The sequence below is a fragment of the Malus sylvestris genome, chromosome 8 (genome assembly GCF_916048215.2).
Source record: "Malus sylvestris chromosome 8, drMalSylv7.2, whole genome shotgun sequence".
NCBI classification, from domain to species: domain Eukaryota; kingdom Viridiplantae; phylum Streptophyta; class Magnoliopsida; order Rosales; family Rosaceae; genus Malus; species Malus sylvestris.
The window spans coordinates 1,348,953-1,366,926 of record NC_062267.1 but is presented as its reverse complement, the minus strand read 5'-3'; the positions used below and the strand labels follow the sequence as shown (position 1 = coordinate 1,366,926).

General features: G+C 40.3%; 3 protein-coding genes across 3 annotated transcripts; all 3 read right to left on the bottom strand.

Moving 5' to 3' along the window:
• Nucleotides 1–1,940: 1,940 nt before the first annotated feature.
• LOC126633526 (probable LRR receptor-like serine/threonine-protein kinase At4g36180) lies at nucleotides 1,941–6,010 on the bottom strand. Its single transcript, XM_050304149.1, has one exon. It carries the CDS (start codon nucleotides 5,529–5,531, stop codon nucleotides 2,103–2,105), a length of 3,429 nt encoding a protein of 1,142 aa, XP_050160106.1. The 5' UTR covers nucleotides 5,532–6,010; the 3' UTR covers nucleotides 1,941–2,102.
• Nucleotides 6,011–8,996: 2,986 nt separating this feature from the next.
• LOC126633528 (1-acylglycerol-3-phosphate O-acyltransferase-like) lies at nucleotides 8,997–12,448 on the bottom strand. The gene is made up of 9 exons (XM_050304150.1): nucleotides 12,167–12,448; nucleotides 11,678–11,914; nucleotides 11,009–11,055; nucleotides 10,768–10,886; nucleotides 10,519–10,679; nucleotides 9,847–9,956; nucleotides 9,663–9,762; nucleotides 9,428–9,551; nucleotides 8,997–9,330 (listed from the first exon to the last, which is right to left on the bottom strand). Exons 1-9 carry the CDS (start codon nucleotides 12,385–12,387, stop codon nucleotides 9,205–9,207), a joined length of 1,245 nt encoding a protein of 414 aa, XP_050160107.1. The 5' UTR covers nucleotides 12,388–12,448; the 3' UTR covers nucleotides 8,997–9,204.
• Nucleotides 12,449–14,507: 2,059 nt separating this feature from the next.
• LOC126633531 (V-type proton ATPase 16 kDa proteolipid subunit-like) lies at nucleotides 14,508–16,209 on the bottom strand. Its single transcript, XM_050304159.1, has 3 exons — nucleotides 15,998–16,209; nucleotides 15,624–15,909; nucleotides 14,508–14,858 (listed from the first exon to the last, which is right to left on the bottom strand). The coding sequence occupies exons 1-3, from the start codon at nucleotides 16,077–16,079 to the stop codon at nucleotides 14,726–14,728; spliced, it is 501 nt and encodes a 166-aa protein (XP_050160116.1). The 5' UTR covers nucleotides 16,080–16,209; the 3' UTR covers nucleotides 14,508–14,725.
• Between the last annotated feature and the right edge of the window lie 1,765 nt (nucleotides 16,210–17,974).

Below are 17,974 nucleotides of genomic sequence, written 5' to 3'. Positions count from 1 at the left end.
GCTGCCATGATTCTCTGTAAGCAATTTTCGGAATGGTTTGTTAAAAGAAGCTGCCTGGACTTGGACCTCCGGGCAACTCTCGGAATTGCAACTTCTTGCGGCCAAGTTGATTTTGCTGCCTATCTCTTTCCTCATATCCCTCGTCATCCCCTTACAAAGCGAGGAACTCGAATTCTCAGGGCTGCTGGTGTAACCTTCCACTCTATCGGGGAGTGTGTCAATGCAGCGAGCGGCTATTTGGTGTCGCAAAGGCTGAGAGGGGCAGTTCTTGTATATTTTGACAAAAACTTCTAACAACATATATATCAACAGTGCCTGTTTTGATGATAACTGCAACTGAGCAGGTAGCTTATTATTTCTTGTGTGAATTCCTTCCCGTTCCCCTACTATATGCCTCCCATCGTCAGTCTAAGGAAAATGATCTCCGCATACCTGTTTTCTCTTCGATGCACTTTTAATTCATTCAAAGGTTATGATATCCACACCCTTTTAATTTTTAGCCGTCGGATTGGATGAAGTAAAGAAGATCAACGAACATAAATTAACAAAGGGTATGCGAGAAGTAAAATGAGATATGTGGATAGCAGACCCCTTTATTCAATTTCAATTTAAAAACTAGAAAAAAAGAAGAAGACTGTAGAGTATAAAAGATTGCGGGCATCATTTTCCCGTTTTGTGAGTGAATTAGAAGCAAAGAAGGGTAAAGGCCATGGCCTTTAGAAAGTGAGACACGAAGCGTGAGCGTTCCGGCCCTATCTACGCTTTCATTTCATGGTCCTGCCAAATGGAGAAATTTTTAATTGTGATGGGAACATAGATGATATATCATGTGTTTTTATGTAAGTAGTGAAAATTTTTATTTTTGATGTTATTAACTTTTTGACACACACATCTCACTATTTATATAATGACACGTGGTGTACTATCATGTGTGACAATCACACTGACAAATCTCTATGCCCGATGAACCTAGCAGGCAGCTACCTGGCTAATAGAAATAAGGGAACTTTAACGAAAAGTTATTAACAAAAAACTACACTTTTACACTAAAAAGTCAATCATGATACTATTTATTTTACTCTTTATTTTATCCTTACATTAGTTTTCTTAAAAATAAAGGGATCACACCTGTGCCAACATAAAAAATAGAGACCACGTGGTGGTCAACAATTTCATAATAAAATCCGACGTGCAAGCAAAGGCCCAGAGAATCTGATTAGGGGACCACGTGCCTGGCGAACGTTCAATCTTAACGGCTACTTTCCTGTCTCTACAGTTGTCGCCACGTGCTTCACCCCAATTGAGCATTAGTTATTTGGCGGGAACATCCGGGGAGCAACTTACGCCTGATGATATGTCGCTTCGGTGAGTCCCCTCGCCTGCCAATATCATTCCATACCAATAATACACGGCAGGTGTATTACTAACATCACGTCACGTCACGATAACAGTATTATCCGTGCCACGTAAATCATTCTCGTATTTGGAATAAATTTTTTATCCCCGTTTGGAATCCAATGAATTTAGATTTTATATTTATAAATTTTAGCTTATCTAACGGTGATAAATGAAATTGTGATAAAAATATTTTATTTTAAATTTATTTATTTAAAATTTGAAATCTCACTATCTGGATCTAACCTCAATAAAAAAAAAAGTGCAGTGGTGACATTTGATAGTGTTTCCAGCACACTGTTTGTTACATTCCACATTGCTCAGGGAGTGGATCCTGTAAGCCGTCTTATTGGCTTCGAGTTCCATCGGAGCTTCAAAGTTAAGCAATTTCGTGCGAAAACAATCCCATGATGGGGAACCCACTGAGAGGTTCTCGTGTGAGTTCCCAGAAACAAAACCGTGAGGACGTGATGGGGATCCAAAACAGACAACATCGTAATACAATGAAGTCGAGTCTGGAATGTGGTGGGACCCGGGCTAGGATGTGACACTGGTCAAAGTTAATTGAGCAAAAGTAGGAAAAAACCAGGAATAAAAACAATAGTAGAAAATGAATCAATCAGAAACCTAAAACTGCTGCAATGAAGATAATGCAGTCTTTTTTTTTTCTTTTTCATTTTTTTTTGGTTAAAAGCTGAAATTGAAAATTAGGCTGGCGAAGGCAGAGAGGTCGGATCAGCTGAGGACGGGATGTCGGGTCCGACTCTGCAACCTTCAAGCATGAACACAATGTCGGCAATGGATGGTCGATCAAACGGATCAGGAGCCGTGCAAAGAAGCCCTACTTTCACTCCCAGCAAGAACTCTTCCCAGTCTGACGATTCCGGGTCAAGTTCGAGCAGCCCGGGCTCGAGCAGCTCGGAAACTTGACCGTTCTGAAGTTGCTTCTTCACCCACTTCACAATGTCTTCGTCTTGAGTAAACGTCACCGGATTCCTCCCGGTCAGTATCTCCATCAATACAATCCCAAAACTATACACATCGGCTTCTTTCGTTGCTTGCCCTGTTAATGCAGCTTCGGGGGACACGTAGCCTAAGGAGCCGATCGTGGTTGAAGACGAGGAAGCTTTTGCTGGTGTGGCTATGGTTACCCGGTCTAGACCAAATTCGGATAAATGGGCTTCGAAATCAGCATCAAAAAGAACGTTCTGCGGCTTCACATCGCCGTGTACCATTGAGGCAGAGTGCAGGTAGGCTAATCCACGAGCAATGCCGAGTGCTATGAGGTGCCTCATTGGCCAATTTAGTACATGCCCGTCTTGGTGAGAGGCCTCTTGTAGAAGAGCGCTTAAGTTTCCATTGGGCATGTAATCGTACACAAGGAGCCTCACGTCAGGTGGACCAGCATAATAGCCTCGTAAAACTGTTAGGTTTCGATGCTTCACCTTGCCAAGATCTTCAGCTTCTTTGCGGAAGCTGCCTTCATCAAGAAAACCATCGGGAAGGCGTCGAATTGCGAGCACCATTCCATCTTGAAAGGTGGCCTTGAATACCAGTCCATATCTTCCCCTGCTTAACACATTTTCCTCATCGAATTGTCTCGTTGCTTCCAATGCCTCTGCATACGTGATCTTGCTATTGAACATCACAAGTTTTGGCCCTCCATCACCACTTCCCCGGCTGCTTTTATCCCCCGAGCTTGTTCGAGGGCTAGTTCGCTTCTTGTGCCCCCCGATTACCGTTTCTCTAAGTTTTGTCCGCCATCGCAGTAGGCTGTAAATATAGCCACAACAACACAACGCCAGAAGAAAAGCTCCTCCCACAGCCACCGCAATCAGTAAAGTCAACCTGTTTCTTTTTCTCCTTCTCACATCTGCACATTCTCTATCCAATGGCTTCCCACATAAATCTCCATTCCTTGCAAACACAGAAGGATCGTTGAACTGAGAACCCAGTGGCTTCGGAATCTCTCCAGCAAGGTTGTTGTTTGATAAGTTAAGGTATTTCAAGTGAGGGATGATGAGTGAAAGATCTTCCGGGATGGTGCCACTCAAATTGTTAGAGGAAAGATCCAACACTGTGAGGTTCAATAACTTAGGCAATGAGTGTGGTATTTGACCTGAAAGTCGATTCCCACCTAACAACAGAGAAGTCAAAGAAGAGCAATTGGAAATCTCCTTTGGGATTTCACCCGTCAACTTATTATGACCTAGATTGAGCTCTTTCAAATTGGATAGGCGAGAGATATCGCCTGGAATTTTGCCACCTAACTGATTAGAACGAAGCTCGAGCACTCCAAGATTCAAACTATCTCCAAGCTCTTGTGGGATTGTACCCGAAATGCGATTTCCAGACAATGATAGAACAACTAATGAGTTGAGAAATCCATAAGTTGTAGGAATATCACCAGTAAAAGCATTGTAAGATAGGTTAAGATAGTTCAAACTAATCAAACTACTAAAACCTTGAGGGACATCTCCTGATAAGTGATTTTCCTGCACAGCAACCACTTGTAAATTTGGCAACCCGAAAATCTGAACCGGCAACTCCCCTGAAAGCTTCTGTATACTCAAATCAAGTGTTTCAAGCTTCATCAAACCGCCAATGCTCGCAGGAACACTCCCCGAAAACCCACAATTGCTCAAGTTCAAAACCTGCAAGCTCTTCAACTCTCCAACATTAATAAGTTCACCAGAAAACTTGTTATTACTCAGATTCAAACTAGTCAAGTTGCTTAGCTGCATCATTAGCTCATCAGGAACTTTCCCGGTCAGATTATTGTTGCTCAAATCCAAAGATTCGAGCTGCGAAAGCGCTCCTAAACTCGCCGGAATGGGACCGGAGAATAAATTCCCACCCAAAGACAACACCTTCAAGCTCCTCATTCCTGCTAAAAAAAGTGGAACTTGACCTGCAAACCTATTTCCTTCAACATCAAGGACCTGCAACAAGCTACATTTCACGATCTCACCAGGAATTTCACCGGACAGCGAGTTATTTGCCACCCGAAACTCCTCCAACCGGAGAAGATTGCCAATCTCCGGCGGCAATTGACCCGAAAACAAGTTTCCAGAAAGATCTAGAACTTTCATAATTGTCGTCACGTTTGTCAACCAATATGGGAAGGAGCCACTTATCTGATTGGATTTTAAGCCCAAAACCCCCAATGCACTCGAACATTTTGAGATATCTGGCGGCTCAGCGATGCTCGTGAGCGCATTGAATCCGAGCTCCACAATCCTCAACGACGAGTCGTTGTTTGCAGTACTGCACAACAACGACGTGGGGACCGCCCCTGACAGCTCGTTCCGCGACAGCGACACCACCTGAAGCTTCGGCATCGCTCCTATCGTCGTCGGAATCAGACCTCTCAGCGCATTGTCGTCGGCGCTCAAATGTACGAGTGAGGAGCAGTTGGAAATCGCCGAAGGCAGGGTACCGTGCAGCTGGTTCGAGTCCAACCACAGATACTCAAGATTCTTGAGACGTCCGATAGTCACCGGGACACTGCCAGAGAACCGATTGAACGAGAGATTGATAAGCTGGAGGCTTGAATCGGCGGAGAAGTTCGTCGGAATCTCACCAGAGAATGTGTTCGACGAGAGGTCGAGGTAACGGAGCCTCACCGGAATGTCGCCGGAGATTTTTCCAGAGAGGAAATTGTGAGCGACGTTGAGGATTTGGAGGTTGGTGAGGTTGAAAATCGCCGGCGGAAGAGTTCCGGTGAGCGAGTTGCCGTGCAGGTAAACAGCCCGTAAGAGAGCGCATTGGGAGAGAGAAGGAGGTATGGCGCCATTGAAGTTGTTGCTGTAGAGGCTGAGCTTGCGGAGTTCGCGGAGGCTGGCGAGGTGGTCAGTAATTCGGCCGCCAAGGTGGAGACGAGGCAGGCGGAGCTCCCGCACCCGGTTGTTGTAACAGACGACGCCGCGCCAGTCACACGGGGCCGACGGCGTGGACGTATCCCAGCCGTCGAGAGCGCCAAGAGGGTCGTGGAGGTTACGCTTAAACGCCGTTAAAGCTTGGATCTCAGAGAGTACCGTTTCCGCACTCGGCCGTTGAGCCGCCGTTAAGGTGGCGGGGAAATAAATAGTTGGGATAGCAATTGTTATGAGGAAGAGGAAAGCGAGCGTCGCCATGAGAGAGGCCAGAGGGAGGACTGGAACGCAGAATGTGCTGGGTTTATAGATTAGTTACGCTGCTGGGTTTGTGGTGGTGGAGGGAGGAGGTGGATCGAGAGGCCGCCATTGTTGCAGATAAGAAGGAGAAGAAGATCTGCTCAGAGGAAAGAGAAGGCGGAGAGAAAGAGGGAGAGAGTTAGGGTTCCAAGTGAGCAGCTGATGAGTGATACTTACTGAGGACTGAAGTGGCAGTGGTGGTGTTTTACTGTGCGGGCAGATGTATGGTAAGTTCACAACCAGTCAATGGGCAGATGCCACGTGTAAAAGGTACGTACTTGGCTCGCTATTCGAGTCAAAGATCGGATCTCTTCGGGTGAAAGTCTTTCGTACTTGTGGACGACAATTTTGCCAAAAAAAGGGGAAAAGCAAGTCTCAGAGCTCCCTTTTTACTTAGTTGGACGTTAACGAAAAATCATATTTTTATACTAAAAAGTTAATTATGTTACTATTTATTTTACCTTTTATTTTATTTTTATCGTTAAAACTCAAAATTTTCAAGTTTTTTTCATTAGTTTTTCTTTTATTTATTTGTTTATTTATTTTCAATTTTTAGTTGAAAAATAAATAAATAAATGAAATAAGGTGGAGAAAGAAGAGAGAGGCTTCTCGCAGGATTCTTATTGTAAGGATATTGGGAATCTTCTAATTACATTCGTTTAATGTGCATTGTGCTGTCAATTTTCGTCAATTACTATTTATATTTAATTTTAAATAAAAAAAATTATAATTATTGCTGATCACACTATATACGATAAATATATATAATTTAAAGATTCCTGAAATCCTTACAAAGAGAATCCGGCGAATATCCTTGATAAAGAAAATGAGAGTAATAATTGGAGCGGTCCCCCTCAAAAGGTCAATGATGTTGTCCATGGCGACTGTTGTAAAAAGGCGGGGAAGATGCGCGGGAGAAAAGGTCGAAAGCGTTACTTTCTTAGGCAAATAATTTCAAACATACACTCAACCGAAAGGTCGTTGTGACAGCGTCCCAACTCAATCCAACAGTGCCTTGTGTGTTAACTTACGACAAACTATAAAATAGCGATGATATTGGAAATATCGGTAGTTTAAAAATACGGAAATTTCGATGAAAATATCGAGATATTATCGATATCGATAAAAATTGAATAAAAACTACGGAAATTGTACGAAAAACTTGAAAATTTTTATAGGAAAACTAATGAAAAGGGCTTGAAAACTTTGAGTTTTAATGATAAGGACAAAATAAAGGGTAAAGTGAATAGTACCAGGATTGACTTTTTAGTGTAAAAATGTGGTTTTTCGTTAAAGTGAACAGTACCGGGTGCTTTTCGTTAAAGTTCCCAATTTTTATTGAAACTTTGCAGGATGTTTATTTAGTCAATTATCTATTAGTTTATCACAAAAAATTGAAAGGAAATGCATTGCATGATGGATTTAACTGATTTAAGTTGATTATATAGCGAGCTGGCAAACATTGTGAGGGTAGAAAATATGTAGTAATTAATGAAAGAAATTTAAACACACCATAATCATTTATATATAATGAATTAGTACAATATTTTACACTTTATAAATTGCATGGTAAGATACATGAGTGACTTAGTACCACATAGAGTTCCTATGAGGTTCAAAATTTTCACTATCTTCATCATCTTTATGTGTAGAGTAAGTATATTTTAGCATATTTTCACAAAAACATAAGTGATATGGTGGTCAAGGTCGAATCCCCTTGATGTTTTAAAGACAAAATTATATTAGTTTCCAATAAAAAAAAACACAATTATATTAGTATTTCTTTGCTTTCTCAAAGACTTATGCCGACATCCACACTCATCTTCTCTTTTTCCTAAACGCACCCATACCACACAAATTTCTATCATCCACCCGTGTCTCTCTCTCTCTCTTGCCCACATCACTCTCTTTCTCAGCCAAACAAAATCATATGTTCATCTATCCCTACCTCTCTCTCACTCCTCTCAGATATTAGCTTTACCTTCGTTTTTTTCTTTGAAACAAAAACAGCGAGGGATGGAGCCGGGGTGGAGATGGGAACAGCAGTAGTGGCGGCGCAGGAACGGGAGGAAACAGCGGGGGATGGAGCCGGGGCGGAGATGGGAACTTCGACGACTCGTCTTCGTCGTTGTCGGTTTCGGGATTCGGAGTTCTGGGTATGTTTCTTAATAGGTGGAGATCCCGAGTCGCCACCGATCCGTAGTTCCCTTTCAAGGTTCTAATGAAGGAGGTGGTTTGAGTCAATTCCGACCATTTCGCGGCAAACGGAAGTTATAAAAACATTCCTCTCCTCTTGTATTTCATTTTGATACCTAGATCGGAATAGGGTGCTCTTTTACAGTCGGCCGGAGCTGTAGAAGCTTTGACGTTCTTCTCTGATTCGCATCAGCCTAAAATATCGCGATATTATCGGTAATATCGCGATATTATCGATAATATCGCGATATTTTGATGAAAATGCAGTGGATAAGTATTAAAATATCGCTCTTTCACAAAACCGATATTATCAGCGAAATATCGCTGATAATATCGGCATTTCAGACCATGCTTACGACATAGTAGTTTTTAAAGAAAACAAACGAAAAGTTCAAAAAAACTTTAGTTTTAATGAAAAATGGTAAATAAATGTGTAATGAATAATACCAGAGAAAAGTAAAAATATGATTTTTCGTCACAAGTGAACATTATCAGGAATATTTCATTAAAACTTCCTAGTTTTTAAGGGTAATAATTTATGTTCCCTCTTTGTTGTTTGTACTAACTTAGCATATTCCTGGTATGTGTTGCTTTTTTAATCAAAAGATTAGAAAGCACCCCTTCTCCAGAAGTTACCGGGCCATTTTGCCGAATTCTTTCAACATGGTTCTCTCAAGTGTCATAGTATACTCTACTTGTTCTCTCAAGCGTCCTAGTATACTCTACTTGTTCACCACTATTGGTTTGGGGCACGGTCAGTTCACTGGGAGAATCGCCTTCCCAATTCGAAGTTTTTTCCTGAAAGTTTCAGCCTTGTTGACTATGACAACAGTCGTGACTATAAACAGACTCAAGACTATGATGGGGCAGTACGCTCTGCTCTCTCGCGACCCAGTCAACTAAGAAACAAGAGAAAGACAAACAGGGCCTTGCGAAAATCATTTTTCGCTCTTAAATTGATTTGGAATACCGGAACAGTTGCTTTCCGGTTAGAGGTAAGTTGGAACACGTCCACAGGTGCTTATGGCCTTTAACTCGCTCAAACCTGCACTGTATCGGGCAGTGACCGAGGTGGTTATTAGAACTCACTTAAATATATGTCCACCGTAATGAGAGCAGCAGAACAACAACAACAACAATAACAAAGCCTTCAAGTGAGGTCTGCATAAATCTTAGAACGTCATTGCGCTCGGTTTCGTGCCGAGAGCAGCAGAATACAGGTTTAAAAAATGGTGGTAAAAGTAATTCTGCCCTCGTTTTTCCTTTATTAACGTACAGACCGTACACTAGAAGTAGGAATTTTATGCATACAGAGAGTATCAAAGATACATGAATTTGAAGATTCATCCGTGAAAGTAATGACTAGTAAGACTGTACATAAAAAATGAAATAAAACAAAAAATAAAAAAAGGAGACGACTAAATACACTTTTCAGTTTTCAGGCAGGTGTCAAACCTTCAGGAAAGGATTCAACGGCAGGGTCCGGCGAAAGAAATCTACGGCAAGCATAAAAAACAGCTGAATGGAAACGATCGGGTTGGTCTATGAATACAAAGTGCCCAGCCTGCAAATTTTTATCAGGAAGAACTTTATTCATCGAGATCAAATTCAACTAATGACAATAACTTCATGGATAAATAGAAGGGAGAGAAACAACATACATCTGGAATCCTAATGATCTCACACGGGACCTTCATCTTTTTGCCAGCTTCTTGAGCCCCTTGGTAGTTCATCCAGTCTTGATAACCATAAATAAAAGTAGTCGGCACTTTCCACTCTGATGCACTGTACATAAAAGAGGAGGACTACATGTAAATGATTTGCTCAAAGCAAGTTTATTACAACGAACTTCCAACTCTTCCGTGATATTGAATAAAGAGATTAGTAGCATCGGACCTGTGTATAAGGGGACTCCTAGCAAACGCACCGAAAGAAAATATATACTTTAAGCACAGCTCCCCGCTAGCTTTGGCTGCTAAAGTATGGTACACATAATCTGCAATTGAAGAAAAGAAACCATCAAGATCTTAAAAGGTAGGATATGTGTGTTCTGTGCACAAACAAATTGATCTTAAATTACCTGTTAGAAGTCGGGATTCCTCTCCAGTTAGCGTGGTCCCTGTTGAATAAGAACCAAACCTCGCAGTTGTGTAACTTCGAACAAGATTTGGACCCAAAGGCCCTAGCCCTCTGCAAAAATAAGGTAAACATGTACAAACATAAGATCTAAGGAAAGCATAATATGAACCACCTGTTTCTCTCTTTCATCTCTAATCCACCACTAATTTTTGGAAGGAATGGATTTCAATGTGCCACAATGGCTCCAAATGTGTGTGGTATGAATGAGAAAAAAGTACTTTGTGTCCAAACTGACAATTTGAACAAAAGCAACACACGACTTGAAAAATGATTTAGAAAACAAAGAAATATGTGGCATGCCTCCGTGCTTCTTTTGGGCCATTCCTCTTAGGAAAAGGGTGAGAGAGAAGGGAAAGCATGGGAAATCAGTATGGGTGGAGGTGGGAAGCTGAAGTTGTTTCAAATAAATGCAAAAGGATAATATTTCCAATGACTTAGTTTTAGAGGTTCATAACAAACGTGTAATAGTTGTAACCTGCATCTGTAAAGTGTACAACTACCAGATCAGAAACCTAAATAAATGATTGAAATGGATATACGTACCATGCACGATATGATTTTGCAAATTGTATCAACATTTGTATAGGGAAGAAAAAAAAAAAGAGTTATCTACCTGACTAGCTTCTGAGGAGTAAAATTAGACTCCCACAAATGGTTAAAAATTGCTCCTTTCCACGTTGCTTTGAATTGGTTAAGCCTCTCGTACGATGTATCCGTCTCTGATGAAAACCCAGCAGATCCCACTAAAATCAAATGCTTAACGTGCTCTGGATGCTATCATAAAAATAAAGATTACGATCATGAATACAGAAACTGCCACCCTTATTCCTATATTCAACTAAACATATGGGATATCAAATACCTTCAGAGCGTACTTCGATGCAACATACCCACCAAATGAATGCCCAAGTAATATAAAGTTGCTGAGGTTTTTGGCTTTTCGCCATTCCTCAAAGGAATCAATGAACCATGCCTCAGTTTCTGCATTACCAGTTGCAAGTTAATCACTCTGGAAAAATTACGTTGCGCATACTTACAGATTAATAGTGAAACAAACTTTTCACCACCGTCAAAGTTAAAACGTGCGGAACAAAGAAAATTACCTTCAGTGCTTTTGCATGTAAAATCAGGCCTGCTTGATCCGCCCCAACTGTAAATAAGATTAAACCAAGGATTTGAGCACAAAATGTCTAACAGAAATACACCCCAAAAAGCACCATCTAACATGGAAGTACAAAAGGTTAAAAATGACTGGCATCAAACATGAAAGGAAGTTGTGTGTATTTCTAACGTTTTCGAAATCAGATGGAAAAGAAACCAAAGTGCGCAGTAGAGCTACTATGGAGAGCACCAAAATAAAAGCCTTCAAACTCAGAGCTAGAAAAATTTGTATCTCAACAAAGCCCATAGTAGATATCTACGAAATAATTTGAGTTCCGGAGCACCAGACACCAAAAATAGAAAAGAAAGGGGTTCTTTATTTCCTTGAGATAACCAAGACTAAACATCTGGTACAAAAACCAACTACTTAAACATCAATTAGACTACTTAGCATTGCAACATTTATCTTCCCTCATTGCATTGGCATATATATAAAAGTTTTAACGTCACAATTGGAAACGAATGCGTATCATATTATCTTCAACGTAGTTTAGGTCGGTTGCACGCCATGGAATAACTTGAAGTATGTCAAAGTTTATACCTTTCAAAAGCGGTTAAAAAGAAAGCAAACAAAGAAGAAATCCAATGATCAATGTTAAGAGTCTGCTCACCCTATTTGATCAATGGCAATGACCCTGAACCGACTGGCAAGGGCATCGAAATTTCTAAAGAAGAAACCTTGAGAAGCACCGTATCCGTGAATCATAACAATCGTAGGAGAATTCTCTTTGCTGTCAAATGTAACCGTGTTGATTTGCCTTTCTTCATTGCTTTCGGATCGAAACCACCTGACTTTGGAGCCCGGCGGTCCAGAGCCTATATTCACCCGTTCTTGAACATAAGGAGTCCTGCAAAATTCAAGCAATTCCCATAATTTTGTCAGAATTCAACCCTTTCCACCGTTCAGTAAATTGAAGAAATTGAAAAGTTAGGGTTTGATCGCACGAAATTGACAAGAAATTGAGAAATCAGCCAACTTCAACTCCAAATTAAGGTTCTTATTACGATTGAAATTCAGAAAAAAAAAACCCAAAAAATGTGAACCTTCACGACGGCAATCAAACAAACTGAAGAGAGAGAGAGAGAGAGAGGTGGATTACTTGACAAGAGAAAGGAGGCGCTTCTCGGCGGCGATGATCTTATCGGTGGAGGTGGGGATCCAACGGAGGACAGAGGGCCACAAGGATCTGGATTTGGGGTTAGCCGCAGCAGCAACAGCAACGGATTCGTAGGCTGCAGCAACGGTGGCAGGGGAGGTTCCTAGGTCGCCGGACCTGCTGATTTCGTCGGCCATTCTCGACGAAATTCTACGCAGGTTCATACGCTTTCAACACAAAAATGGAAGCTTTGATTTTTGGCTGCGATTAGTAACCGACGATTATTTATATATACGCCGATTCCCTGCCAATGTTTCGCGCTTTTTTGGCTCCGACGGAAGGCGACTACTAGGGACACGTGTTAAATAAATTCCCGATCAGTCGTCAGCTTTGACGGTGATTCGAGTAAATACGTTGGCGATTACGTAAATTTCGGCCTTGTGGGGCCCACGCGAAACAGGAACTTAATCAACAAGCAACTTCCTCGCCAAGCGACCATTCAAGCTTTCCAAGTTCAAACACGATATCTTGTTTTTATTGTAGAGGCACATCAGCACATTAGTCGAAATATAACGGAATGACGATATTAAAGTGCGGCACTCATATTTAGAGATTACATTGATTAGTTTTTAATTTTAGAGAAAAACTTGATGTGGGAAGTCAATTTCGAGGACTGTTTGAGACAAAAACTGAATTTTAAATGAAAATATTATTCTTACTCAAGAAATATCAGAAGACTTTATTTAAAATCTTTTATTGAACATGGGCGTTCAGTAATTTGTTTTTTGAAAAAATACGATAGTATATTTCATTTCATAAAAAAAAAAAAGTAATACATCATATAATTTATGAATCAACGCCATACACATTCTTCTACAAGCAAAGTCAATAATAACACCTGGAGGGGAACCATTCCATTCACAACTTTGAGACAAAGACATCCCAATCCGTGCTAGACAATAAGCAATAGAGTTTGCATTGCGGCGAGTATGGGTAACAATAGCTTCAATGATTGAATGGAGTAGTGCTTTGACGTCCTCCACAATTTGCTCAACTGTTGACAAATTGAGAGTGTGATTTCCCCAAAGCCTCTACAATCTGAAGTGAATTAGTCTCAAGAAATAAATTTAGAAAACCCCTATTGATAGCCAAATAACGATATTGATGGCCAAATAACCATTCAAAGCCAAATGTATAATTCTAGGTGTATGTGAAAGCAAAGGTGGAAATTTATCCACGAAAAGAATTAGATATGAAAGATACTTATCCATTATAATCCTTCGCAATTTGCTGGTATTACAAAGTGTAAGTTTATACGATGAGTAAAACAGTAAACATATTGAATTATCCAATCCAATCCAGTTTTGAGAAACAAAGGCCTTGTTTAGCCTCTATCATCGAACAGAAGTTAAATTACTCACTAAAATAATAGGATTGTTATGGAAATGTTTCCATATACCTAATCATTTCTAATCGGCTTTTTATTCAAAATAGTGCTCATAATTGGCACAACTCTCACTTTCATCCTTGATAATGAAATTCGATAGAAATGATCCCTGAATCTATTCAATGTAGAGCAGTATGGTCAATTCGTAAAAAATCTTTTAATATATTCATTAAATTGTCATGTGAAAGACCAGGTGATCACATTTTTAAAAATATTTTTGTCAAACCAACCCCTCACCTTAACAAGATTATTGACAGTTTTTTTTTTTTTTTCGCAATGATAAAATGATTTTCGATGGACAATCTCTAGAAGCACTTCTATCAATTTTCATTGTGAAATCAAAGTGATGAATTATATCCATCTCAAGGACCATTTTGATAAAAAAAACCTTTCTAATCACCCCAAAATGAAAATCATTTACCTCTACTTTCACTATTCTTTGACTACAACAACAACAACAACAACAAAGCCTTTTCCCCACTAAGTGGGGTCGGCTATATGAATTCTAGAACGCCATTGCACTCGATTTTGACTGTGCTCGGGCCACGAAGCGCGCTACTTACGGGTGACGCCCTAACTTTAGCGCGATTTCGTTCTGGATTCATTTTCATAAAGATTCGACGTAACCATGGAATGCCGGCTGTCGACTACCTAACGCCCTCCCCCTCCTCCTTTATCCGGACTTGGGACCGGCAATGTAAGATAAACTTACACATGCGGAGTTTTTCACTATTCTTTGACTATAATAAATTATTCAATTCAATCCCAGAGACCAACGACGCCCAAATGAGCCCTAAGGCCAACCAAAACACTTTGTTGGATTCCTCAAATTATTTCACCTTCATAAACCAAACTTAAAATACACCGTTCCAGTAACTCGGTATTGCAACACATAACTGCCGGCCAACACATCCACAACTAAAATAAGAACGAACGTACTAAACACAATGATACAGGCTATATAAATCTTGAACAAATCGACTTGGTAGAACACATCAATCACACCATACAAGAATCCGCACTGCACCACCGAAACAAAACTTACAAGTTTAACCAAAACAGTGAAGTAGTTCTCGATGAATAGCAGCAAGCGCTGACGCCACCTACCACAACTTCTAGTCAGCTCTTGACTGCCCCGATCGGGAAGAGAGAATGATACCAACAATCAGACCGTACAGAGCAAGCGCTTCAGCAAAAATGAGAATGAGGATCATCCCAACGAAAAGCTTTGGCTGTTGTGCATTGGCTCTGCATAACACAAAAATGAAATCAGAGAAAACTCTCAATCAAACGGCAACACGACACCAAATACGAGTAACCACACGCTGGCCTACAACTAGAATGAAGAGCATTATATTTTTAGATCATTAGGGAAAATAAAAACACCAACGATTATAGGTTCTATACAATAACACTTAAAAGAGCTCTAACTGATTCTTAGTTGCAATATTCCTTTGGTGGCCGTCTTCCATTGGAAAGTCAGCACAGTATTCTTTAAAGATATCGGCTTTGAGCCACTCAGTACTACGGTTTGGTGGTATTCCTCTTCACTTGGAAGTAAGATGTCTTAGGTTCGAATCTCATGGATGGTGAATTCGATACCAAATTAGGTTGCCCATTGTGTGGCTTAGCCTAACCCCTCTCCCCTTAGTGTAAAAATATCAATGTATTCAAAAAAATAAGTATAGGGTTTGAATTTTTTTCTCAAATGCAATGTTAAGAATCCCTTATATGTCAAAGCCCATAATAAATCAAGGACAAGACGCCGCAGAAAACTCGGTTCTTAAACAATCAAATCGATGTTCACTCTCTCAGCATCTAGTTAGAAACAATAATTACGCCAAGAAAACTTGATTCTTAAACAATCCAATCGATGTTGTATTGCAATTTATACAATCAGTTTCAGATTAAATTCGCAAAATGAGTACAAAAAAAAAATCTTATATCAAATTGAAGCAGTGTAAAACCGAGACTGAAAATGCGAAAACGCCGAAAGCAAACGAGAGATATTACCTAACACCGGCATCACCGACAATGCCGATAGCCATACCGGCAGAGAGACCAGCAAGGCCACAAGCTAGACCAGAGGAAAGATGAGCATAGCCATCGAAAAGGTAATAGGGTTTGGCCTTGGGATTGATACCGGTACTGATGATAACGGCGATGATAAGTCCGTAAATACCCAACACTCCCGCCATAACCACCGGCACGATCGACTTCATCACCAGCTCCGGCCTCATCACACCCATCGACGCCACTCCTACTCCGCTCTTCGCCGTCCCGTACGCAGCTCCCATGCCTGAAAAACACACAAAACCCGATCAAAATCGCTACATCCGCACCGACCAAACCCTAGGCTGTTAGATCTGGATCGAATCAGAACGTACAGGAGAAGACGAGGGCCGCGGCGGCGCCGAGGAACCCGAAGAACGGTGCCGTTTCATCGCCGCTGAAGGTTGTAGAAGACATTCTGCTCGATCAACGGACAGATATTCTTTGATCGGATCTGGCTTCTGATGGATTTGGTTTCCTTCTCTTCTCCTTGAATGCCTCTAAGCGTGTGTGTTTCAACTTTCGATCACAGCCTCAATCGGTATGAGTATGTTATTACGTTTATACCCCGGGATTTAGAGGAGTCACGAGTTGACGAGATGTGCGTGTACAATCCTTTGGGCCTTCTGTTAATCCTAATTTAAAATAGATCAATGTATTTTGCCAACATGAATTTAAACTTCGTTAGTAACTAATTTAACAATTAATCTATCAAAATTTATTTTGATTCACTCAAAAATAGAATATCGTCTTATAAAGAAAAACAAACTGTACCTTCGAAAATGGCTTATGCATACCCTTTTTCATCTTCTGCATTTGCAAAACCTCTCTTACTTATGATCCTTGACTCTCTCTCTGATTTGTTTAATCCGATTATTAGAAGGAAAAAAAAGGAGCTTTTTAGTCAAAACAATCCCTAAAATTGCGTAACTCCTTCCTTTAGCGTTGGAGATTTAAAATCGATAGGAATCGTCGCTGAGATTATCCACTATCAATCATTTTGATCATTCCGTGAAAAATCTGATAAATTGAGGGTACTTTTGTCAAATCAACCCCTCCACTTGAAATGGTAATTTCTTCAATTTGACGATAATTTTTCACAGAAAGACCAAAATGATCGACAGTGGACAATCTCATAAACCACTTCTGATGATTTTAAATCTCAGAAATCAAAATGAGAAATTATGGCAAGCTTAAAAGATTATTTTGGCTAAAAAGCCTAAAGGAAAAACGTGCAGGAGGAAGAAAAACGGTGCATAAATCATTTGTCCTTTCACAAGGGTGGAACCAGCATAAGAAACTAAAAAACTTGCATGCAAACGGTCCGTTAAACTCCTCCTCTGGAGGGAGAAAATTCCCTGCAACATAACAGCAAGTACCAAGTACATTGGAATTTTGGCCATTTCTTTAGTTTGCCAAATGTTCTGCAGTTGCATGTTTTTGCCTAACAGTATTAAAACATCACATAAGCAATTAAAAGACAGTAACAAAGAATTCATCTCGAAATCATTGGACACGGAGAGTGCGTATGGAACAACGAAATTTCAAATGTTCGGCATCATTTGAACCTCATCCCAGTAATTTAGGAAAAGACAATGGTTAAATCTGATATCTTCCACTACTTGGTAATGCTAATCACTCAAATGGAATGGATACCATTACCAACTTTCGAATAAAGTAGGGTTGATGTCATTCAAGAAAAAGTTCATGCCAATTGTCAAAAAGCTGTATAAAACACAAACGTATGGAGGTGATACTGCCCTATAAGATATTAGGAATCACAACTACGCGAAACTCAATCCAAATGTCGGGCAAAAGAACACGCAATATGTTAAAACAAACACATGTATTAGCCTAATCCATCTCATGTCATGGAATCTGCCAACAGTTTGGCATATTGAACATCAATCAGGTAAGGGTTGATCAATCTTCAAAACATATTAGAATCAACAAATGCGGAGATATAGAGGCTAGAGTGCATACCTCTCGCTTCTTCTGAGCAGCCAAAGATATCTTTCCCGGCCTAGCAACAATCAAATAGAGGTGTAATGTAATCAGAGACTAAAAACAGTAGAAGTGAAAGCAAAGGCAATTTGAATATGATGGATCAAACCTGGCATTTCATCACGCAATCCAACCATAATTGAAGCTAAAACTGAATACAACTTCTGTATGCATAGTTTTAGATGTATAACAGAACATCTATTACAAAATATACCTGCGCTTATTTTCTGGATTTCAATGTAATACCGCTATTACAAATTTACACGTATGCTTTGACATGAATCATTAATTTGGAAGCTGGAACAAGA

Excerpts from the sequence above, each read along its gene's own strand:
- LOC126633526 (XM_050304149.1), bottom strand. The coding sequence starts at position 5,531 with ATGGCGACGCTCGCTTTCCTCTTCCTCATAACAATTGCTATCCCAACT.
- LOC126633528 (XM_050304150.1), bottom strand. The coding sequence starts at position 12,387 with ATGAACCTGCGTAGAATTTCGTCGAGAATGGCCGACGAAATCAGCAGG. Across the intron at positions 10,887-11,008 it reads TACATGCAAAAGCACTGAAG|AAACTGAGGCATGGTTCATT; the intron begins GTAATTTTCTTT and ends CTGGTAATGCAG. Across the intron at positions 9,763-9,846 it reads GGAATCCCGACTTCTAACAG|ATTATGTGTACCATACTTTA; the intron begins GTAATTTAAGAT and ends CTTCAATTGCAG.
- LOC126633531 (XM_050304159.1), bottom strand. The coding sequence starts at position 16,079 with ATGTCTTCTACAACCTTCAGCGGCGATGAAACGGCACCGTTCTTCGGG. Across the intron at positions 15,910-15,997 it reads CGCGGCCCTCGTCTTCTCCT|GCATGGGAGCTGCGTACGGG; the intron begins GTACGTTCTGAT and ends TGTGTTTTTCAG. Across the intron at positions 14,859-15,623 it reads GTCGGTGATGCCGGTGTTAG|AGCCAATGCACAACAGCCAA; the intron begins GTAATATCTCTC and ends TGTGTTATGCAG.